This window comes from Triturus cristatus, chromosome 4_2, assembly GCF_964204655.1.
Source record: "Triturus cristatus chromosome 4_2, aTriCri1.1, whole genome shotgun sequence".
Lineage (NCBI taxonomy): Eukaryota > Metazoa > Chordata > Amphibia > Caudata > Salamandridae > Triturus > Triturus cristatus.
The window spans coordinates 168,527,757-168,552,473 of NC_140586.1; the positions used below are offsets into that span (position 1 = coordinate 168,527,757).

The following is a 24,717-nucleotide window of genomic DNA, read 5'->3' on the forward strand; positions in this document are numbered from 1 at the left end:
TTGCCATCCCCTATTACTGGTGGTAAAACCCGGAAGTAAAACATGCAGCAAAATAGGCAGACAACCATGTGTGCTCATTTTACCTCTTTTTTTTTTGCAGAACACCAGGTGTAAATAAACGTTTTTTGTGCCGGAGAGGCGGGGGCGTGGAGGGTGTTGGGGGGGGGGGGGGGGGGGACGCTGGGGCGTTGATACCCGAACCAGAAGGTGGAAAATGGGACCTTTAATGAGTTCTAAAATGACTGCGATGGGCAGAGAATTGGCGGAAGCCATCTGACTGGTGGTCACTTTCTGCTGTCACTTTATATGGGACATAAACACAGTCTTGTGCGGCTGCTGGAAAACAGCGCAACAGCAACCAAGTTAGCCACGCCACCGAGAGATACGGGTGTGCCTGGCTAGAGGCGACCTTTACACTTCCTAATCATGTGACCAACCCGTTGTCACCTATTATTAAAAACGTATGATCATGGAAAGCCATTACTCGGCAACCTTTGCCCTCGCATATCTCTTCCAGCCTGGCCCCACCCTAGACATCCTGCATGGCTGGCAGCGGCTGGTATTACAGGGCTTGGCAAGCTAGGCTGTTCTCTGCACACAGGTGGCGGCCCTCACAGCTGATGTCCGCAACTCTACTCTCTGTAGGCCAGTTCTCGTCAAGTCTTCGCTCAATGACGTCACCTCCTCTATCAGGTCCCTAGCCACTCTCTCAATCCAGCAAACGGGTAGTGCCCCCTAGCTCCTCGCTCCGTGCTGCGGGTGGCAATGCCAAGCGTCTACTAGTGTCAAGTGTTCCTGGCGCTGTCTCTGGTGCACGTCAGCATATGTGCAATAATGACTTCCTGGCCACAGAGCTCGTCATTAAATTAACCTTAAAGGTCTCAAAGAGTCTTCTGTCCCAACATGGACGGCTTTCTTCTTTTTTTGTCAGAAGGTTATTCAGCCAGTTAGATCACTGCACTGTTAATGGACCTGTCTGTGGCTTCAGATCTGATGCATGAGCTGCTCTCGGTTTCTTGCACTAGAGACATTTATTCCGTTTTAGTTTCGAAAATTTTGTTTTTCCTGAGAAGGGAACAGACAATTTTGAGCCTGGGCCTGCAGTCGAGCCCCTGCTTATATTAATCCTGGTCGTAACCCAGAGTCTGGAGACTCCTCCTTTTAAGACATTCTAGAAGAGTCTTGATCGGATTTCAGCTGGAGATTTCTGTACCCCGTTTAGTCTTCAGCCAAAGGACCACAAACACGGATTGTGCTCCTGTTATTCGTATTATTCGGTGGCCATTTTAAGTGCAGTACCTGCTCTTTGATACCAGGGTCTAAGCAGGGGCCTGGGTTCAGAGCACCGGCATGCTTGGAGCTTGGCTGGGAGTCTGGAGAAGAAAACATCTCACAAGGCCTGAGGCGGGACACGACCAAGTGCTGCTCGCTTACAGCCCTAGGTGAGGAGGCGACGCCAAAGCCAGAGCAGACTGAAGGCTGGAGACAAAACTGAGGTTTGAGTGGGAATGTTGGACAGGGAACTATGAGATTCAGCGAAATAGCTGACAAAAGCACAGCGATGAAGGAGACAGACTCACCTGGGAGAAAGGACCAGGAGCCAAGATGCAGCAGAAAGAAACTAACGGAGATGGAAAGATGAGGCACAGAACTGTGCAAGGGTGATTGTGACACCAGCGCCTGTTCGTTCTGTGATGTAACCAGTGACGCCAGGGCCTGTCTGTTCTGTATTGTAACCAGTGACGCCAGGGCCTCTCTGTTCTGTGATGTAACCAGTGACGCCAGCGCCTGTTTGTTCTGTGATGAAACCAGTGACACCAGGGCCTGTCTGTTCTTTGATGTAACCGGTGACGCCAGGGCCTGTCTCTTCTGTGATGTAAACGGTGACAACAGGGCCTGTCTGTTCTGTATTGTAACCAGTGACGCCAGGGCCTCTCTGTTCTGTGATGTAACCAGTGACGCCAGCGCCTGTTCGTTCTGTGATGTAACCAGTGACGCCAGGGCCTGTCTGTTCTGTATTGTAACCAGTGACGCCAGGGCCTCTCTGTTCTGTGATGTAACCAGTGACGCCAGCGCCTGTTTGTTCTGTGATGAAACCTGTGACACCAGGGCCTGTCTGTTCTTTGATGTAACCGGTGACGCCAGGGCCTGTCTCTTCTGTGATGTAAACGGTGACAACAGGGCCTGTCTGTTCTGTGATGTATCCAGTGACACCAGGGCCTGTCCGTTCTGTGATGTAACGGCAGGGCCGTTCCATTTCGTGGTGTAACCGGTGACACCAGGGCCTGTCCATTCTATGATGTAACCAGTGATGCCAGGGCCTGTCTGTCTTATGATGTAACTGGTGACGCCAGGGCCTGTCTGTTGTGTGATGTAACCGGTGACGTCAGGGCCTGTCTGTTCTGTGATGTAACCGGTGATTACAAGGCCTGTCCGTCTGTGATGTAACCAGTGACACCAGGGCCTGTCTGACTGTGATGTAACCAGTGACGCCAGGGCCTGTCCGTTGTGTGATGTAACCGGTGATATCAGGGCCTCTCTGTTCTGTGATGTAACCAGTGACGCCAGGGCCTGCCTGTTCTTTGATGTAACCAGTGACACCAGCGCCTCTTCGTTCTGTGATGTAACCAGTGACGCCAGGGCCTGCCTGTTCTTTGATGTAACCAGTGACAACAGGGCTTGTCTGTTCTGCGATGTAACCTGTGACACCAGGCCTGTCCGTTCTGTGATGTAACCAGTGACGCCAGGGCCTGTCTGTCTTATGATGTAACTGGTGACGCCAGGGCCTGTCTGTTGTGTGATGTAACCGGTGACATCAGGGCCGGTCCGTTCTTTTATGTAACCGGTGATTACAAGGTCTGTCTGTTCTGTGATGTAACCGGTGACGCCAGGGCCTGTTCGTTCTGTGATGTAACCAGTGACGCCAGGGCCTGTCTGTTCTGTGATGTAACCAGTGATGCCAGGGACTGTCCGTTCCCTGATGTAACCAGTGATGCCAGGGCCTGTCTGTTCTGTGATGTAACCAGTGATGCCAGGGACTGTCCATTCCCTGATGTAACCAGTGATGCCAGTGCCTGTCCGTTCTGTGATGTAACCAGTGACGCCAGGGCCTGTCTTTTCTGTGATGTAACCGGTGACGCCAGGGCCTGTCCGTTGTGTGATGTAACCGGTGATGTCAGGGCCTGTCCGTTCTGTGATGTAACCAGTGACGCCAGGGCCAGCCTGTTCTTTGATGTAACCAGTGATACCAAAGACTGCCTGTTCCTTGATGTAGCCAGTGATGGCAGGGCCTTTCCGTTCCGTTATGTAACCGTGACGCCAGTGCCTGTACGTTCCGTGATGTAACCAGCGACGCCAGTGCCTGTCCATTCTGTGATGTAACCAGTGACGCCAGGGCCTGTCTGTCTTATGATATAACTGGTGATTCCAGGGCCTGTCCGTTGTGTCATGTAACCAGTGACGTAAGGGCCTGTCTGTTCTGTGATGTAACCAGTGACGCCAGGGCCTGCCTGTTATTTGATGTAACCAGTGACGCCAGGGACTGTCCGTTCCCTGATGTAACCAGTGATGCCAGTGCCTGTCCATTCTGTGATGTAACTGGTGACGTCAGGGCCTGTCCGTACTGTGATGTAACCAGTGACGCCAGGGCCTGCCTGTTCTTTGATGTAACCAGTGACTCCAGGTACTGTCCGTTCCGTGATGTAACCAGTGACGCCAGGAACTATCCGTTCGGTGATGTAACCAGTGACGCCAGTGCCTGTCCATTCTGTGATGTAACCAGTGACGTCAGAACCTGTCTGTCCTATGATGTAACTGGTGACGCCAGGGCCTGTCCGTTGTGTGATGTAACCAGTGACGTAAGGGCCTGTCTGTTCTGTGATGTAACCAGTGACGCCAGGGCCTGCCTGTTATTTGATGTAACCAGTGACGCCAAGGACTGTCCGTTCCCTGATGTAACCAGTGATTCCAGTGTCTGTCCGTACTGTGATGTAACCAGTGACGCCAGGGCCTGCCTGTTCTTTGATGTAACCAGTGACTCCAGGTACTGTCCGTTCCGTGATGTAACCAGTCATGGCAGGGCCTGTTTGTCCTGAGCAGGTACAGCACATATGCCAACATCCAATCAGAGACTCTAGCGATGGGGATTGCACGAAGTAGTGAGGTATGGAGCAGTTAAGCTGTGAACTCTGATGTAGTAATATTGAAAAAGGGAGCTAAAGAAGGGGAAATTGTAACATGGGGAGCAAAGATAAAACAGGCTGTGATGTATAAAAACATTTACGCAAGGACTCGTCAAAGGTGCAAATATGGGGTGGGGGGTCCTGTGGGTGTACCCGTTCACTGTCAATTGCAACTGCATGCTCCACAATGGGTGCAATTGTATAACCAACAATGCTTCAATTGCACAATTTAATCCCATAAAGCATAAAACACAAACAAAAAGTGTTTCTTTAATGTGTTATTAAAAAAACGAGAGCATACCAGCTTTCCAAAATCAAACAGACGCCAGTGCCAATGGCACATAGAAACATGGGGTGTCGGTCATTTTTAAAGAATTATGGAATTTCTTAAAGCAACCAGTTTTAACCATTACAAGTTAATCCCTCCATTCAATATTTAAATTAATAACATTTAATATTAATAATTTTGTTTTAACCATTTCATTCATTCCATTCAATCACTCCAAATCGTTGATTCCAGTCTGACCATTTTATACAACCAGTCCCCTTCATTCGATCTATGTAATCATTCAAATTGAGCACATAACCAGTTATTGTAATCTTGGAAAGTCCGACCTACGATATGAATATATATAATATATCCTTGTATTTCCGGTTTTATTCATTTGCATATCTGCCCCCAGTGGGCGTAGGCTCTGTGCAATGTCTGTTAAATGCATGATGGGACACAGAGTCCCGATGCGAGCATGGTGTTCCTTCAGGTAAGTTCAAATGCTCATTTTAAAACGTTTCCATTGTTTCCTATAGTAGGACATAGAGCAATGCGGCAGGCTCAAGTCGCATGAAGAGCGTTGTGCTGATCCGGTCCTGAAAAGTTGAAAACCGCAGCCTCACCCACCGGGTTTCAAACTCCTTTTTTTTGTTGTTGTTGCAAATTTATATAGCGCGAACTCGACCCGAAGGTATTTGGAGCGCTTTACACGAGCACCCTATTTACATTACACCTTCAGGCACGGGAGATTAAATGATTTGCCCAGAATCACAGGATGTGGACGCGACCCCGAGGCTCGAACCCTGGTTTCCAGCACCAAATGCGGCAGTCTAGCAGACGGACCACATCCTCTCCCAAAGAGTGTCGAATATTGTTCCAAAGTGCATCAGTGGAGATAGTGGATTTGTCGGGATTGCATGTTCCAGAGTTGAGGGGCTGCCACTGAGAACTGTCAGCAACCCCAGATGTTTGCATCTGTTTTCAAGGGTGACCAGAGGACGATCTACTACCGAGGGTAGTTTCCGTTTTGTGGTGTGTTTAACAGTTTCATTTGAGCGGATATTTAAGGCCTGTGCTTCAGATGAAATTGTATGTGAGACAGAGAATCTCAGATGCGGTCCTGTCGTTTACTGGGAGCCATTGTAGGTGTTGTTTAGGTGAGCTGCTCGTCGTCAATATTTTTTACAGGTCAAAGGTTAGGCTCCCTACATTATTTTGCACCTGCTGTAGCCTTTGACCTTGGTAGGCTGGTAACCCAATGTGCAAAGCATTCCAATAGTTTATTCTTGAGTTGACGGAGCACTACCGTGGTGAGGTGTTAAGAGAGGAGAAAGGGATTTCTTATTCTAGCAGCCTGGTTTGGTGGAACGATTGCTTGGCTACTGATCCCACTTGTGAGCTCAGGCTGAGGTCAGCATCCTGAAACACTCGGAGAGTTTGTGCATTGGTTTTTTTGGGTGCAAGCTCACCACAGAAGGCGGAATGCGGGCAAAGGAGGGTTGTTACTGTTGATGAGGTGGGCTGGATGTTTAGAGCTGTTGAGTTTGAAGCTGTCCATAGCTTGATGCTTTTTATTCTTTTGTTTACTGATTCAGATCGGTTGGAAGACATATGACTATGTTGTTTGCATAACTGCGGGAGCATAGGCGGTGGGGGCCGGGCAGGTCCATTAGAGGTTCTTATCTAGCAATTAAAAGAGAGGGATGATGGGGGGGCCTTGTAGAACTGTGCAGGAGGCTTGGTGGGCAGGGGATTGGAGTCTTGCTCTCCTCACAGTTTACTTGAGTTCTTCAACAAGGGACTTAAACCATCTGGTTGCCAGGAAGGCGGTATTGGTGTATGGGATCCAAATAGCAGGAAACTCTGGTCAACTATGTCAAATCCAGCTCAGAGGTCTCATGATACCATCTTCTGCTAACCCTGTAGACCATCACACATGCTTACCAGCATGGTCTCTGTGAAGTGCTTGGGTCTCAAACCGGATTAATGCATGGCAAGGATTTTGTGTGACTCAATGTGTTCTTGGGGTTGTCGGGTAACTACTTTTTAGCGTATGCACTGCTCGCTCTGAGAGGCATGCCGACTCTCCACCCATGTTTGCCATTGGCTTGTGTCAGTGTCCTTCCTAAATGCTGACTATAAGGACTGGACCTTTTACTTGGCTTGTTACACGGTCTGCATTATAAAGGGGTGAGCACTATTTTGTTTATTGAAAGTGATGGGGACAATGGCGGCCGATTTTCTAATACAGCGTTATGCGGTCTAAATTGAATGCTGAGCGTGGCATCCGCTTTAGAGACACCGCGCTCAGTTTACTTTTTTTTATTTATACTTTGATGAGAGCGGCCCCCGCTTCAGGGGCACCGCGCTCTGTTTATTTTGTAAAACTTTAATACTGAGCGTGGGGCCAGCCTAAGGGACACTGTGCTCGGTTTCTTCTTTTTTTTTTTTTTTGCCTCCTTCAAACAAGCATTTGCACAACCATTTGCATACATTAGGTCTCGCATTTACGCGAAGTTAAGCTATTGGCATTGTAAATGACAATGCCTTTTATTTATGTTTTAAAAACCAAAAAATAAATAAAAGGCATGGTCATTTACAATGCCCATACCTCAAACTCGCGTAAATGCGAGACCTATTGCATTGCAAATGCTTGTTTTAAGTTCCATTGGAGGTCTCCAATAGGACGGTAGTTATTGGGGTCTGTGGGGTCTAGAGTGTTCTTTCTGAGGAGTGATGTAGCTAAGGAGTGCTTATGGGTCCTGGGGAACCTCACCTTCTGTGAAACTGATGTTAATGAAACAGGTCACCTGGTTGGCTAGTGAGTCTATTGGAGAAGCTGCAATAGTAGGACAGCAGGGGCTTGTGGCCTTCCCAGTCATGATGAGGAGGGCTCCTTATCGGGTGCCAATGGACCACAAGTAAACTTGCTAGTGATGTTCTTTTGTGTAAGGGTGGTGGGCTATTATGTGCTTGACAAATGTTAATATTAATAGCTGCCCATTTTTTGGACTTTGAGATGAAAAAATTGGATGGACTTGAACAGTTCTTAAGTTAGCAGAAAGAATGAAGCTGCACTGATGGCGGATGAATGTTTGCATAAGCACTCGTGCCTCTAGTGTTATTAATATGAGAGAGTTTCAAATATGAGGCGATGTCCTCTAATCTTTCTTTGCATTTTTGAAAATGGCTCGCCTGCAGTGATCATGAAAACTGCAAACCTTCACGGGCCAAAATGCACAGAGAAAACATGCCTAGATGAGCCATGCCCTCTGGACCTGGGACATCTGGCAAGCGCTTCTGTCCATGAACCCTTTCCCTAGTGCTTGGTAGGATGTTTGCTTGCCAGTCTCCCTCACAGTAAACTCCTCCCACACCCCCAGGGGGCTCCACTGAGCCTCGGGGTAGGACCGTGCCTCTGTCGTACTTACATGTGCGGTTTCAGCTCAAAGAAGTTGCAGTTCCTGTACTGCTGGACATGCTCTGGCGTGTAGATGGGAAGGGGCTTGTAGGGGTTCACTGAGATGACTACGTTCCCGATGTAAGTCTGGGTGGAGAAAGGAAAGAGGAATAAAGAAGGATTAGAAAGGAAGGTATTATCAAAACAATCTTGGAATGATACAAAAAAAGCATCCATGACATCATAATCTGCGAAGATTGACAAACGGCGAGGTGGACATGCAGTGTGCCACTTTCTGCAACTTCACAAGTATATGTATATTTAACAGGTCAGTAACAACTAGTCTCCAGGTCAATGGGATGCCAGACTGTGAGCCCTCACCATTTTTAAGTATGGTCAGTAGAGCCTGGGGGCCTTACAAACAGGCCAGGTCAGATGACAGGACATTTTTGCAGGCAACATTTCACGTATGCTATCAAGGAAGAGGGACCCCGGGCTTTTGGAAGGTCCAGCATACATGCCCTAGTCAAAGTACAAAACAAATAGGTATGCAGTTCCTGAGGGGGAAGGAAGGTAAAAAGGCGGGATCCAAAGCAGGTATCTATCGAAAGGAGGGAGGGGATATCCTTCCTTTCGGAATGAGGGCCCTCACACACCCAGCCCGCTGGGTGCCGCTTCATCATCGGGCATGCTCCTCGTCAGGTCGGCGCTGCAATACCCGACGGGCACCCTCTGCAGGGGCTCTTTGGCGGAGATCTTTTATTCCTTGCCGTTTGGTGCAGTGGATGTAAGGGGCCTTAGAAGTGTAGAAGTGCAGATGTGTAAGTCGAATAGACCATGTGAGTTAAAACAGGGAAGTGGAGGAGTCAGGCAAAATAATTTTAATGATCCTGGCTTCCACCCTGATTAAAAAATGGAGTGGCGACTCACTGCAATGATGTTGCAGTTTGTTGCGCTCAATCTCATGCGGTCGACATGTTTCTTGCCTATTAGTCAAGTGGATCTGGCGGCAATTCCTCAGGACCTAGTGAAAAAGTGATGTGTCTACACTAAAAACTATGGTAATGTGGTGTGTTAACCTAATTTTACCATCAGTTGCACCAGAAAGGTGTGGTACCTGTTGATGCAGCGGCCAATCTATTAAGACAAATGAGAAATGTATTTCATTCAAGATGACATGAGAAATGTATATCATTCAAGATGACATTATTGCATAATGGATCGCGCCATCATACTCCCTTATGATACACCACTTTGTGTATACACGTAGTAATGGTGAGCCTCACTTTGTGAAGGTGGCTGAGACCTAGCCTGAATCAGCCACGTTCGCACCACATTGGTTAAACACAATTAATGCAGCTTTAGTGCCAAGTGGAGTAGGTAACATGTGTTTAAAAAGTAGTAGCAGAGAGGTGAGATCAAACAACTCACCTATAAAATCATTGCGACTGGCCCCATCAAATCACGGCATGTGATGTACACGTTAAGGTAACAAGTGTCCTAGGGAGGGGGCCAAAAGATGTGAACAGTTAAAAGAAAATGTTGTGGAGGTAGGGGGCGCCGACCCGACGAGGAACATGCCCGATGATGAAGCATGACACCCAGCGGGCTGGGTGTGTGAGGGCCCTCTTTCCGAAAGGAAGAATTTCCCTTCCCTCCTTTCGTTAGATACCTGCTTTGGATCCCACCTTTTTACCTTCCTTCCCCCTTAGGAACTGCATACCTATTTGTTTTGTAACATTTCACGTATCACAGGAGTGGCTCCTCCGTTTGAGCAGAGGAGCGTCACTCCACAGGCCAGAGATGAAAAATCAAATAGTAATAACGTTTCTTTATTACCATTTAATTTTTTAGCAATCGACTCATCCTGAGTTGAGTGACAAGATGGGGCAGGGCCAGTGCTGCTGAGTGGCAGCAGCAGTGAGCTGTGACAGTGCGGTTTTAAATCCGCATGTCTCTTTGGCCTGCTGTCTGGGGACGACCAGCCAGACATGCACATTTTAAAGTTCTCTAACTCAGCTCAGCTGGGTTAGCGAAAGTGCAGGCCTTCAGTGCTCTTATGAGCGCTGAAAGAGGCCGCTCCATTCCAATCCTGACACATCTCTCCAGCGTCAGGATTGATGAGTGACGTTTCCTGGTCCCGCACTGGAGCCTGCCTGGAAGGTAGACGACCAGTGGAGAAGGACGTTGTGTCACGCCTCAAGGTAAGTGTTTTATTATTATTATTTTTTTGTTTGACCCCCCCATCACACCACCCTTGGTACATGACTGGCGTCACTGGTATCAAAGTCACTGAATGCAGCACTTCGTTTTGTCAATTTGTGTCTGTCTATGCTAGGCACATTGCACAAATAGAGAAGCGTGTACAGTTTGTGTATATGGCCAGTGGCATAGTTAGCCCTATGGGCGCCCGTGGCGTTCTCTGCGTTTGCCACCCAGTGGCGGCCACAGTGAAGAGTGAGGGGTGATGGCGAGTATTTACTGCGTTTGCGGCCCTGCAGCAAATGTATTGAGGAGAGGGGGGAAGGTGGGGGCTTGCTCTAACCGCCCCGTGACAGCAGGTGATAGCGGGGGGAGGCTGCCACCCCAAAAACTTGTGCCGCCTGGGGCGGACCGCCCCCTGTACCCCCTGCTTATCCACTGTATATAGCAAAAACCACAGGAAATGATGGACGGAGTGTTGAACATTGCAAGCACTCACCCCCAGTCAACTGATCTGGGTTTAATCCATCACCGTTCTTTAGCCCACTCTGCCACCCCAGTTCAGACATGGCCATATGCAAATCAGTCTGACCCTGTGCCTCATGGGAACAGTCCAGCCCGAACTGCCAAGCCATGTCTTCCCTGGACCGGAAACAAGCTTCCTAGGACCGGTTTCTGGCATTTCAGCCGTCTTCAGCCAGGCTTGCTTGAATCCAGTGGCAAAGTGAGCAAGGGACTTACGTCTGAGCATACCCTGCCAACTTATGGCGAACAAACAAAAACCAAAGGAAATGATGGACGGAGTGTTGAACATTGCAAGCACTCACTCCCAGTCAACTGATCTGGGTTTAATCCATCACCGTTCTTTAGCCCACTTTGCCACCCCAGTTCAGACATGGCCATATGCAAATCAGTCTGACCCTGTGCCTCATGGGAACAGTCCAGCCCGAACTGCCAAGCCATGTCTTCCCTGGATCGGAAACAAGCTTCCTAGGACCGGTTTCTGGCATTCAGCCGTCTTCAGCCAGGCTTACTTGAATCCAGTGGCAAAGTGAGCAAGGGACTCACGTCTGAGCATACCCTGCCAACTTATGGCGAACAAAGCAAAAACCAAAGGAAATGATGGACGGAGTGTTGAACATTGCAAGCACTCACCCCCAGTCACTGTATATGGCAGCACAATACACATGATATAAACAGTGCATTGTTTACAATTTCTACATCTGGCTACTCTAAGCACTTAAAGTAAACAGTGTTTCAAGCCCAGGCACTTTGGGCTGTTGGTGCGAGCTGACAGTGGTGAGAGACTTGATTGGCTGGTTTGGGAATAAAGGTGGGAGCTAAAGAGATTTTGGGTAGGTGGTCGGGGAGAGCTCCCATTTTCTTGCTGTTCCCTGTGCACCTTATGGGTTGGTTGCTTTCAGTAGCGTGGTAGGTCAGGTGGTGGTTGGAGGATGGAAGTTAATGAGGAACATGTGAATGGGGCATATGATTGCTGCTGTAGGCTGGGAGATGCGACCTATTGATGCCTGGAATAGTGGTAGAACGCAGAGCAGTAGGCAGAGGTAGACCGAAAAGGTGGGCGGATGCAGCATCCACCCCAGCTCTGGAGCATGCAAGTGACTATGTGACACACGGAGCTCTGTAAGGCACGTCTTTAATCTTCAGCATGCAACCGTTAACTGAACGCACTCCATCAATGACTTTATTGACCACACCCAAATACCTCCCAACTGATTACGTAACTTTGTAAGGAGTCTGACTAAGACCACAAGGTTCCTACTGGACATGATCACATAAGACTACATCTCCTCCTTTTGCTAAATAAGAAATACGGACAACATATATCCATTAAAGTTCCTCAGAGTCGTCGAGGTGCTTGCACCAATCATCCAAATGGAGCCGTACGATGTGAAGGCATTGCACTGTCATCTGGCATCGTAGATGTAGACTCAGATGCTTGTCTTGGGCACTCAGGTAGACTTATGTCACTCGTGAAGTTTGGAGCCGACAAGCATCGAGACAGATGTTTGAAACGGTATGAGCCCCTCGTATTGGGCATTCTGGGACATTGAGCGGTTACCATTTGTCCTTTACTTTTTCACGACTCTCAATGGATCAGCATCAAATGGAGCATCCGTTTTTTTAACTATGACTAAGCCTCCTTCTTCAAAAACCATGTCCTAAAGCATCTGCGATTATCTACATAGGCCATCATCTTTCTTTTGCGAGAATCGTCCATGACACAAATCTCGTAAGTGTCTGGTTCTCGACTTATGGTCCATTGCAGTAGCTTTGTCCCAATGGCTCTCCCAAACAACAAAGTGGTAAGGCTTTCACCTGTTGTGGAATGGGGAGTTGACCGATAGGCATGAAGGGTTAGACACAAAGCTGTCTTGAGATCGATTCTTTCAAGCGCAGTGTGCTGAACCACTTTCTTCAGGGTGCCCATGGATCGTTCAACAACGCCATTTGCCTGTGGCCAGAGAGGCATGCTTTTCTGATGCTTCACATTCAAACCACTAACAAAGTCCTTAAACTCCCTGCTATTGAAGGACGGACCATTGTCAGATTTGAGGATGGAGGGAACAAGCCATGCTGCAAAAATATCATCCAGCCTCTTGATGAATTCCTCATGTGTGGTTGACAATAATTCTTCCACTCAGGGAAAACGTGAGTACTCATCAATAACTGCCATGAGATGATAGCCATTGTTTGAAGGTCCAAAGAAATCAACTGCAATTTTCTCTCACACTTGTATCGGAAGGTCAAACATATTTAGCGGGTGCTGTGTTGTCTTGGGAGACAAACAATTACACAGGTGACATGCTTTCAGTTCCTTCTCGACTCGTTCATCAAGGTGAGGAAACTACACTTGGTCTCTGAGGGCTCTCTTGCTGGCTACAATGCCACGATGCTCTTCGTGTGCCAGTGCAATAACTTGCTGTTTCAAGCTCTCAGGTTTACCAATTCTCGAACCTTTTACTATGATGCCTTCTTGAGTGACAGAAAGCTCTTCCTGCACATTCTTGAATTTTTGATATTCAATGTCATCAATGAGAGGTCGAGTATGTTTTCTTCATGATTAAGCTGCAATTATATCCTTAAGTGTGAACATGTCTCGGTCTGTAGTGGGAGCAGCAAGGATCTGCTCAATGGATACAGCTGCAGGGGTGCTTGACTTTACTATGAAATTAATGTATGATTCAGCTGCTTTAGATGTTGCACTGTGACTAGTGTCTAGTGTAATCATACTTTTACAATCTCAACCCCAACCTTTCAATGCGAGGGGACCTCATGGCTTTCGGATTTCCAAAAATTGTGAACAACACCTGGTGGTCAGTGACAATGGTGAATTGATTTCCATACAGAAACACATGAAAATACTCACAAGCCCACACTACAGCCAGGCTCTGTTTATTTGGCTGAGAATAGGCATGCTCAGTCTGAGATAGAACTCAGCTGGCATAGGCCACTATGTATCTCTGATCATTTGGATGTCCATTGTGTTGAGCAAAAATCGCGCTCAACCCCGCTGGGCTCGCGTCTACAACAATCTCAGTATGTAACTTTGAATCAAACTAAGCCATTTCTGTTGCATTTTCAATTGCATGTTTTGATTTCTTGAAACTTAAATCACATTCAGAGGACAGTTGGAAGGGAACCTTTTTCTTTGTCATCCCTCTTAATGGGGCACTCATTGTGGCAAAATCACAAAGGTATCTGAAGCAATAGCAGGCCAAGTCTAAGAAGGATCACATCATGGTTACATCTTGCGGGGGACAGGTGGATGACAATACTTGGACTTTTTCAGGGGCAAGAGTCATCCCCCCTTCAGAGAAAATATGGCCAAAGAACTTGAGTTTGGTTTTGTGGAACTCACACTTTTCTACATTTAACGTGAGACCTGGGTCGGCAAGCAAACAACATGCGTGCATAAGAGCTTTGTGATGTTCTTTTTGTGTGGCCCCAAACACACATATATTTTCACTGTAGTTAAAAGCATGTGTGACAGGTTAAATTACTCGGCGAATGACATCCTGAAAGATTTCTGTCCCGACGACATACCAAAACTGAGTCTTTTGTATCTGAACAAAACAAAATGAGTTGAGAAAGTAGTAATGTACTTACAGTTGTCTTCCAGCTCAAGTTGATTGTATACTTTGTTTAAATCAAGATGGGAGAAGACTTCGGCATGATTTAGCTATGGAATCATGTCTGCTATGTGTGGACCAGGATGTCTTTCACTCTTGATTGATTTGTTGGCCTGGTGTATATCAACACAAATGCGCACTGCACCTCCACTGTCCTTTTTTTGCAAAACACATGGCATCAGACCAGTAGAGCGCTTGATGATGTCATGCTTTAATAATATTTCCAGTTCTTTCTCAACGGCCTCCAGTAAATGAAAAGAAATCTGACAGTGTCGCTGACCAACAGAATGAATGTCCTCATTAATGTGAAATTGCACCTTCATTGTCTTAAGTTTCCCTAGTCCATGAAATAGCAACAGGAATTGACTTACTATTTAAGAATGTGCATTGAGGTTGTAGTTGATGGCTATCAGTCCAATGTCAGCAGCAGTGCTGAAACTGAGTAGACATGCATTCGACAAAGTACATTGGAGCACATGAATTGCTGCTTGTATTGTCGTTTTCTTATGCCTCATGCTCGCTACAAAGGACCCTTAACTTTTCAATGATGTAGAAGCAGCCCACGTGTACACCTTTGTTTTTGATGGCGTTAGACGTGGCACTGGAGATGGTTTATTGTACTTTTCTGCCGGCATGATATTGATTGATGCACCCCTGTCTATAATGAAAGCTGTAGGGCAGCCATTTACCTTTGGCCTGATCTTGGGGGATCAGCCAAATGAGTTAGGCACTTCATGTGGCAATCTCTCTTTGACTTGTGTTCTTCTTTGCCAGCAGTCAATCCTACATGCTCATGTTTTTCTGCAGTTAACATCACTAGTGCACACCCATCTTCTTAACTGTTGCTCAATGATGATGCTGAAGAGCCTTTGGAAGAGGACTTTGAGGATGATCAACTTTGTTTAGTCTCTACTTGCCTCAATTGATGTTGCTGTTTGGCCTTGTAGGCATGGCTTGCATGCTTCTGGATCTTTCTGGCACCCTGTTCTCTTTTCGTCGTGACATACATAGTTTCTCTTTTGCTTTGCAGACCATTATGAAATGGGGTTTTCTCTCCCACAGCCTTTGCTAATTTGTCCAATGACGCACATTTACCTTAGTGTGGAAACAAGAATCCACATCAGAAACACAATTTCTTTTTCTTTGGAGACATCGTCTTCTGGGCCTCCACTTTGTGTTTCTGCTGATCAATCCTGATTCATTCTGAAGTGTTCCAGCTTGCACATCAGCAGCCTGTTGATCTGCACGTTCCTCAGCACTCGCAGCAATGAATACCTTTTCCAGACTGAGTGTCTCTCTCAGCAAGCGTCATCTGAAAGAATCGGAGGCAACCATCAATGACTCCAAGACGCATGGCTTCTTCGTCACTGAATTCACTGAACTTGCAATGCTTGATGAGGGTATCAAGTCTTTAGAGGGACTCATCCATCATTTCACTAGGTTGCTGTCTTGCCTGGTTGAAAATGTATCTTACATAGTCGACATTCAGCATGTGATTGAACTTGGCTTCCAACGTTTCCCTCATTCAATGGTAGGAGATTTCATCAGCGTGTGATATCTTCTTTAACACTTCTTTCACACCATCACCTGCAAGGTTCTTTAAGTATTTGATGGTCTTTTTATCATCTACTTCTAGAGTATCTATGAAGTCATCAAACGTTTTGAACCATGGAATCCATCTGGTGCCAATATTCTGCTTTTTGGGGGCATCGAATGGTGGTGGTGGTTTCAGCAACGTGGCTGCTCCATATTTGGCCCTCTTTTCTATAATTTCTTGAAGACCTTTTCAGTTGTACTGAGTGCCCCCAGCTACCTTTTTATTTATTTCTGCAGGGACCAACGGTTTTGTAAGCACAACACCCGTGTTTTCGCTCTAGTCGCCTCACCAGATTTTGAGGTTGTATGGCGCTTTGTCTATTTTCTGCTGATGAGTAGACTTTTGTTTCTTGTACTCAATTGTTGCTGCCTTTAACATTACTTTGTGCCTGGTGGTCTCTGCTTCTTGTGCTTTCTTGCACCTGGCTGTCACTCCCTTTAGCGCTTCTGCTGTGTATATACCATGACTTGTGTTACGTTGTGGCACACTCTTTTTTTGGCCTTTCCAATAGACTTCTGGACAGCGGCTTTCCGATGGCACAACTTTGTAGGGCCTTTACCTTATTCAAGGGCTTTGTATGAGGTAAAGCAGCACTTTGACTCCACATATGCCAACCGTAACTTGCTTTTTGGGGGCACGTGGCACGCAGAGGCAGTTTGCTGGACTTTCACAAACTCTCAGGGAAAGTAGTCTCGTTTCTTCGGGGAACATATCCCCTACTCATCACTAGTTGTAACATCCACCCCAGCTCTGAAGCACGCAAATGACTTAGACATGCACGGAGCTCTGTAACACACGTCTTTATTCTTCTGCATGCAACCGTTAACTGAACACACCGCTGCATAGACTTTATTAACCACACCCAGACACAACCAAATACCTCCCAACTGATTATGTAACTTTGAAAGGAGTCCGCCTTGGACCAGAAAGTTCCTACTGCACATGATCACACAACACTACAACGGAGACCGACTTGGCAGAAAGGATGACATTCTCACTACGAGTCCGCAGTGCTGGTTTGAAGAGTAGGGCATGCAGGAGTGAGCCTGCAGACAGCCTAGCCTTGGGGGTACAGCAGAATCTGTAGGATGGCGCTTGTTGGCCCCAGTGGCGCTGCACGGAGGCTGGAAAAGAAAGAAAGAATTCTCTGGGTCCAAATCAGCTGAGATTGCTAAATTTGAGTCAAGTGGGCAGTAGCATGCCTGCAAGGGAGAACAAGGTGCCCCCTTAGCAACCGAGTGATGGAAGGAGAAGTCTAGAGTGCACCGGGAGAGAAATGAGGGCAGAAGTTGATAATTACGATGGAGGGTGGAGCAGCCTAGATAGCAAAAACAAGGAGGAGCAGTACGGTGTTGATTGGAGCTCAGCTGGGTGAGCTGAAGAGTGTAGTACTGTCTCAGACCTGACAACTTTAAATTAATTTCACAGTGTGAGTAGGGGGCGGGCCTCGGAATGGGTGGGCCTCATGCTGAGACCTACCTTACAGACATTCTGCCCTCCACCAAGCCCACTACCCTCCCACCTCCAAACAAATACAAAGGCTTTCACTGACGTCCTGGGGTGTTTTCACAAGCCCTTAATGGGCAATGGCTGCTTACTGCATCCAAGGACAATCTGGAAAGCCACTTTGTGCAGTGTTTCCAGTTCATCTTTTCTGCCACTGTGTGATTTCAGCTCCTCACCGTGTGAAGGAAAATTAAATCGTGTGATACATAGTGGCACTGTGTGAGTAGGCAGGGAAAGTGAGGGGACAAGGGGAGACTGTGATGAGTAGTGGGGAGTAGGATGGTTGGGAACAGGGTGTAGTGGGTTTGGTGCATCCTAGAGAATAACAGGATGTGTGGGGCCATGGAACCTGGGCAAGATTAGTTACGTTCCAGCAGTAGCAGTGGGCAGCTAGTTGGCATGGTCTTGGGCGGCTCACAAGCATCAGCCCAAAGACAGGACCAGGTCTTTAGTGACCTGCTTGACAATGGCATTGAAACGGACTGGATTTATTTTTCACAGAGGCGTAGAGGATGGAGAGAAGCCAGCAACTAGCAAGAAGGGTGCTGATGGAGCAGGATGAGGATGTGGACCCAGACTATGAGAGGACGAAGTAGTGGGAACATGGAAGTTGAAAAGAAGAAAGAGAGGACTTTGAATGGACTAAGGGTTTAAGGACAGGGTAGGAGGGTAGGTGGGCATGGTATGTGACAGGAGTTGGGGGAGGTGCACAAGGTGGGCGTCAGCCTGACATAAGGAGAGAGATTAGTGTATTGTAGACTACTGTGAGGTACAGAAGCTCATTGGGGGCCAATAGAGTGCCATTTAGAGATGCAGAGGAGGTGGCAGAAAGGAGGGCATATCTTCTGCTTGAAGCACATCTAATCTTGAACAAGGTAAGATATGCTGGTGGAGTACCAGGGAGCACCGGCATTGGAGTGCGGGAGCAGCTTTGAGGAATGTGGGTATATAGAGTGTCGATTGCTGTAAATCAGGGAACAGAAAGGCCATGGAGGACTAGGGAGTAGTGATAGAGCCAGAACAAGGAGGAGTGATGGTCGTCGGAGAGCCAAAAGCGCACCGGGCAGATGGGGGGAGATGCAAAATGGGTGTAAGAAGCCAGATAAAAGAAGGAGGGAGAGAACAAATTGGAATAAGAGAATGAAAAAGGTAAAAAGTAGCCCAGTATAGGCATCACAAAGCACAATTAATTGGAATGGCCATGTGAGAATTTTGATTGTGACTCCACTAGGGGTTGTGCAGAAAAAATCAGAGGCAGAGTTTTGCATTTTTTATCATCTGTCTTGGATGGAGGGGCAGGTAGTGAATGATGTGTGAGTGCAGACTGTGCCAGAGAAAACAAAGGGCTTGAGCACATCTATTATATTTTTAGGTAGTGAGTAGGATTCAGTGAATAGTGAGGCATGACTCCCACAAGAGAAGGTGGGGGTTTAATGCAGTGGAAGGAGGAGGCATTGCCAGTAGACAAGCTAGAAGTGCAAAAGGTGCAGCATTTGTTAGGACATTTGAATTTTGCATGGTTAGGGCGGGGAGAACATTTTGCAGGAGGACTGAATTGACAATGTCTAGGGCAGAATGACAACATCACAGAGTGATGATGAAGACTATGGTTAAAGAAGATGAAGAGGTTTGAGTGTCAGGGTATTTTTGAGGCGTTTTAATGGAATTTTGATATGGGGTCTTGAAGATGAGGTGGAGAGGCGGGTTCAGATTTACTCAGATGTGGCAGGGGCAGAGTGCCTTGGTCTGTATTGGCAGAGGAAGTGGTTCATGAGATCATTGGCCAAAGAGGTGGGTGAATGAAGCAGGGACACAAAATTGCATTTTGGGTTTTTATTTCACCTGGATGGTGGAATTGGTTCTGGTGGGTTCGGCATTGGGGTATAAGAAGGTTATCTGTAACGTTGACAACATGGCGGCGGTGGAGTTTATGAGCAGCAGATGGCAATAGGTGAGATGGTTTTTAGGTTAGTGAGGGTGCTTGTGTGGTTGCGCTGTGGTGCCTGAGCCACAATGTCCTTCAAGAAGGGCATCGTCCGGGTGTTGAAAATGAATTAGAGGCTGCTTTATCTCTTTAAGTGACAGAGTTTAATGGGGTGGTGCCGAAGGCAGAGAAGAGGACGAGAATGTTGGCAGAATTGTGAGAAAGAGCTTGAAAGAGTTTGAAGCTGATTTAAAGGTCATTGGTAGAGTCTACCAGGAGAACTTACTAGCAGGTATGGTAGACATTTTTTAAGATTGGGGCAATAAGGAAGGGTACATTAGGGAAAGAAGGGGCTGCAAAAAACCAGGATGTCTTATGTTTTATGTTGCAGGTGACAAAGAAGGTGGTATAGCTGGACTACTTCAGGATTCGCATTCTAAGGTAAGTTTTTCCAGGGCTCTTATTTGAGTGCTGAGGAAATGGAGAATAGCATGTCTGAGGGCTGAATGAGACTGAGGGGGATCAGTGGGGGGAGCCCTTCGATGACAATAGGATTGCTGCAGATGATGTTGAGGGTTGTCAGGAATGTGTGGTGAAGTGAGTGGAAAGTGGTTATGCTTAGTTTATGTTGCATAGTGTATGGTATGGATGTTTTCTGGTCTGTTTCATATGTCTGAATTACAGGGGAGATCAGGGTCTCCAGAGGTGTACACGCAGGAGGTATTGAGAAGGGAGATGGGCGTGGTTATTAGCCGGAAGCGTTCAATCAGAGAGGGAGGGCTAAAGAGGGGATTCTTAGCAAGTCGTATGGTATGTTCATATAATTAATGGAGCAATATCTGTGGTTGAGCCAGTTCTTTCCCATGTTGACAAATTAATAAAATGGAACAGGTTGGCCAGACTTTTTGGTGATACATTTGGGGGGAATGAATTATAACAGCTTCTTTAAGCAGATGAAGAATGATTTGAATGAAGAAAGATGCTGCGCAAACACCTGTGTTAATATGGATAGAGCTGGTTCAGAGGAGGATGTGCCGGGGGACCAGGAGGCCGGCAGCCATAGATAGAGCATGGAGGAAGATCAACTGGGAGATGCGGATCTTTTGTAAGATGGAGGGTTTTCACTTGCTGAGCCATTAGGACATTAGACACCAGGGCTACAGATTGTTGTGGGGTGATGGAGTACACTTGTCGGAAGTGGGTAATAAGTTGCATTTCTTAGACTGGAGGGTAAAGGTTGCAGAAATGGTGGAAGAGTGGATGAGGACAGGTATTTAGGTGTGGGCAAAAGAAAGGGCCGGAAAACATCTGTGTAAGGGTTTTTTTTGTGTGGTTCTTTGTGGAGCAGGTAGAGGGGAGATAAGAGGGTTGGCTATGCTGCTCGACAGTCTGGGGTGGGTGGCAGTATTGGTCCATGAGGCTCTGAAAGTTGAGGAAGGTGAAGGTCATGCGGAGACAATGGAGGGACAGTGTATGTGTAGGGAAGTGGCAGGACATGGGGGAGAAAGGAAGGTTTAATGGTGGGGGATAGTGATGGAGATTGTATTAGTGAGCCAAAAAGGCCCCTCAGACCAATCACAACACTGCTCCGGCAGCATCATGATTGGCTGGGAAAGTCCAGAAGCCTGGGTGCTTTCGGTGCTGCCAGCAGACGGAGGAGAGGCATGCGGCAGTGGGAGAGGTGGTGGCTGTGGAGAAGGTACGTTTTTTAAAAAAATTCACCCAACACCTCTGTTAGAAATGGGATTTTTGGCAGGCTAGGGCATGTGCCAAAGATAGGCAGAAACCACCACTCTAGTCAGGACAATGGAGTTACACTCCTAAAATATCCCCTGCTCACTCCCTTGGTAGCTTGGCACGAGCAGTCAGGCTTATCTTAGTGTGTAAAGGATTTGCACATATCCAACAGTAATACAGTGTAAGCACTACAAAAGGACACCACACCAGCTTAGAAAAATATACAATATTTGTATATACTTAAGGCAAGACCAAAAACGATAAAAAAAATCCACAATACAGTACTTAAAAATCTTCAATTATCAAAATATCCTTGAAAAACAGTTCCTTGATGGGTGTCAGCAACCTCTCGTTGAGCTTCCGAAAGCACGGTGTCCGCAGGCATCAATTCCGGAGGTCGGTGCAGGAGTCGTCGGTGCCCTCGAAGTCACATGCGTTGCAGATCAAACTCTTCTTTGTTGAAGTCAGGAGCGCTGGCGTCGGTAGGCATCAGGTGCTGCGGTGCGAAGTGCAGTGGTGCGGTGCCCTCTAATCGTGGTGCGAGCAACGGCTCGGTGGCAGCGTCAGATGGCATCGTCGGTGAGACCAGGGTCGCGGTGCAAAGTGAATGCGGTGCTCGTCGCGGTGCTGGCAGGTCGCGGTGCAAGCAGCGGCGTCGTTGTTGCTGAAACGCTGTCGTCGGTTGACGAACTGGAGTCGATGGCGCTGGCAGGCCAAGGCTGCGGTGCGGGATGAGGGCGGTGCGTCGTGTAACTTTACATTCGGTGCAGCAGCGTAGATTTTGGCGTGGAGCGGTGTTGTCGGTGATACAAAGGCTTCGTCGTGAAGTGAGGCGGTGAGGAGTAAGGTGACCACAGGTCGTGGTGCGAGCAGCGGCTCGGTGGAGGCGTCAGCAGGCGTCGTCGGTGAGACCAGGGTCTCGTTGCGGCATTACAGAGGTGCCCTCTGTGGTGCCTTCAGGAAAAGGAGTCGGCAGCGGCGTCGTAGATGGCGTCAGGTTGCTTTTTCTTCTATTGCAGCACAAAACACACAGTTCCCAGTGCTGAGGGCAGATGAACTTGAAGTCTTTGCTGTTCCTGAGACTGAAACTCACAAAAGTAGATTGCAGAAAGTTCAGTCCAGTCCTTTCACTGCCCAAGACAGAAGCAACCACTGCAGGCCAACACAGCAAAGCACCCAGCAATGTGGTAGTTCCTCCTCACAGCTTCTCCAGCTCTTCTTCTTGGCAGCCTTCTTGGTCCAAAAGAGTTCTAAAGTTCAGGGGTCTGGGCCCCAATATTTATATCCCAAAATCCTTTGATCTCTTAGGCAGAGAGTGTCTTTGTCCAGCCAAAACCAGTTCTGATTTCTCTGGTGTGACTTCCTGGCAGGAGGTGGAGACGGCATTGTCAGAGGCAGACCAGGCTCTTTGAGTTGCAAGGAAATCTCCTCCCCCTTCCCCAATTGCAGCACAGGTCTATTCAGCCCTTTCCTGACCCACCTAGACTATCTCGAGCCACTCCTGTTCCCCAGCCTTCTGTCATCCAAAACCCAGACAGGCTATTCACATTCCAGCAGAGGCACACAGGATGACTGAGCAAGAAAATACCTACTTTCTAAAAGTGGTCTTTTCAAACACAGGAATTAAAAATCACCTTCACTAAAAGATGCTTCTTTAGATTCTGAGTTCAGGCATACTAAACTTTATTTCCCTACCTAATTCACCGGGCCAGTTATGTTTATAAGATGCTATAAACAAACTCCCCATTTTGTCCTATGGGGAACAGGTAGCCGTGCAATAGTGAAAAACGAAATTGGCCGTAATTCACTATCAGGACATGCCACACACACCAGGGCATATCCTACCTTTCATATACACTGCACCCTGCCCACAGGGGTACCTTGTGCCTACCTTAGGGGTGCCTGACATGTAAGAAAAGGGAAGGGTAGGGACTGGCAAGTGTGAGCACTGGCCAAGTCGACATGGCAGTTACAAACTGCGCGCAGACTCTGCAATGGCAGGTCTGAGTTACCTTATCAGGGCTACTCCCTTGGGTAGCACAATCAGTGCTGCAGGCCCACGAGTAGCATTTGATTTACAGGCCCTGGCACACTTAGTGCACTTTACTAGGGACTAACAAGTAAATCAAATATCCAATCATGGAAACACCAATCCATAACACAATTTACACAGAGAGCATATGCACTTTAGCACTGATTAGCAGTGGTAAAGTGCCCAGAGTCCTAAAACCAACACAAACAGGTCAGGAAAAAATAGGAGGAAGAAGCAAAACGTTTGGGGATAACAATGCAAAAAGGGCCATTTCCAACAACCCCCATCCCCCCCCTCTCTCCCACTCACCCAACCCCGTTCTGAAGCCACTGTGCTAAAGTATCTCATATGTGTCAGCTTAGGCCTCTTTTTGTCAAAAATACTTCTTGGGTATCGGATCTGTACCCTATATATTCCTTCCACAAGTCCTGGTTCTTGGTTATTAACCCATCCAAGATTTTGTCTGTTACCCAGAATCAGACCTCACCTGTGCTGTAGAAAATCCCAGGCGCATTCTTGCCAACCCAAGAACTCTTATATTGTAAATGTGCGGGTTCTTCTTCAGGTGACCCAGGGGACTCAGCAGTTTCTGGGCTCAGATTGCAATAATCTGAGCTTTTTCCCACTGGTGTTCTGTGGCCTAACCTTACTACTGAGCCCAAAACTGAGCACCAGTGCACCCCTTTAGCACTTGACTCATAGGGTCACAAAGTCGAGCAGTCCAAGGCTTACTCAGAGAGCTGGTGTGGAGGTAGAGGCTTAGAACTCAACAGATTATCCAATAGTAATCAATGAATTAATTGGCAGGCAGTGCATTTACTAAAGAAAGAAAAAGTACTTTACTTTTGCATACAAACCAAGAGAATAAGTAAGACTCATAGGACACACTACAGGTTACATATTTTGTGTAACGGCGCAATTGAGGGAACAGCCCCTGTTGTTCTACTTTGGACAAATGCGAATCTGTAGTTGAGTAAACACAGATTTTTCCCTCTTAAACGAATCCCCTGAGCAATTGCTATGGAGGAGGAGCGTCGCCCCCCCCCCCCCCCCCCCCCCCGCCAGCTGCCTCAAAACATCAGGAAAGGAAGAATGAAACATCAATAAACACGATTTATTATTGTGATATTTTTCCTTTCCTGCCGAGTCTTTAGGGGCGGGGCCATTGGGAATGACAGGCTGCAAGAGGAGTCCTGGGCACTTTTGTCAGTGTGCATGACGATTTGGCCAGCTGTCTCAGGCCAGCCAAGCCGTCATGCACACTGAAGCTGTTTCCAATCCGAGCTGAGTTGCCAGGTTGGAGAGAGCAGGCACAGGCTCAGTCTCACTGGGAGCACAAATTCCAGTTGTGATGCTGCTGTCATGACATGAGAGCAGCGTCAGGACTTACCGCAGTGGAGTCTGGAAGCCTGTGCCTGCGAGAAGAGGAGGAAAAGATAGTGACGTGGCCGGCTGCAGGTAAGTTTTTTCTTTTTTTTCTTTTGTCCTCATCGACCTCTTATCGCCCCACCCCCGCCACTCTTCAACAGCACTAGTTGCTAGTGGTAAATTGTCCTGACGCATTTCTCAAAATGACACCCACTCTGGAGCTGTTCAGGTTCAAATTCAATGGAAATACAGATTCCGCACACCTGCCCTTCCCAGAGTTGGAAGTCTGCACTCTATGGGCTCTATCTCTAGCTTTGTCAGTAACAGTGGTGTGCTCAGTTCATA

The 24,717-nt window shown here is 47.4% G+C and overlaps 1 protein-coding gene across 1 annotated transcript in view; it reads right to left on the reverse strand.

Annotated features, from left to right (window-relative positions):
* The window catches only part of MYO1A (myosin IA), a 357,566-nt gene that overhangs the window by 275,757 nt on the left and 57,092 nt on the right, over nt 1-24,717 (reverse strand). Inside the window, exon 3 of the mRNA XM_085600969.1 lies at nt 7,884-7,999. Within this exon, the coding sequence (XP_085457095.1) occupies nt 7,884-7,999 (116 nt within the window). The remainder of the gene's footprint in view (nt 1-7,883; nt 8,000-24,717) is intronic.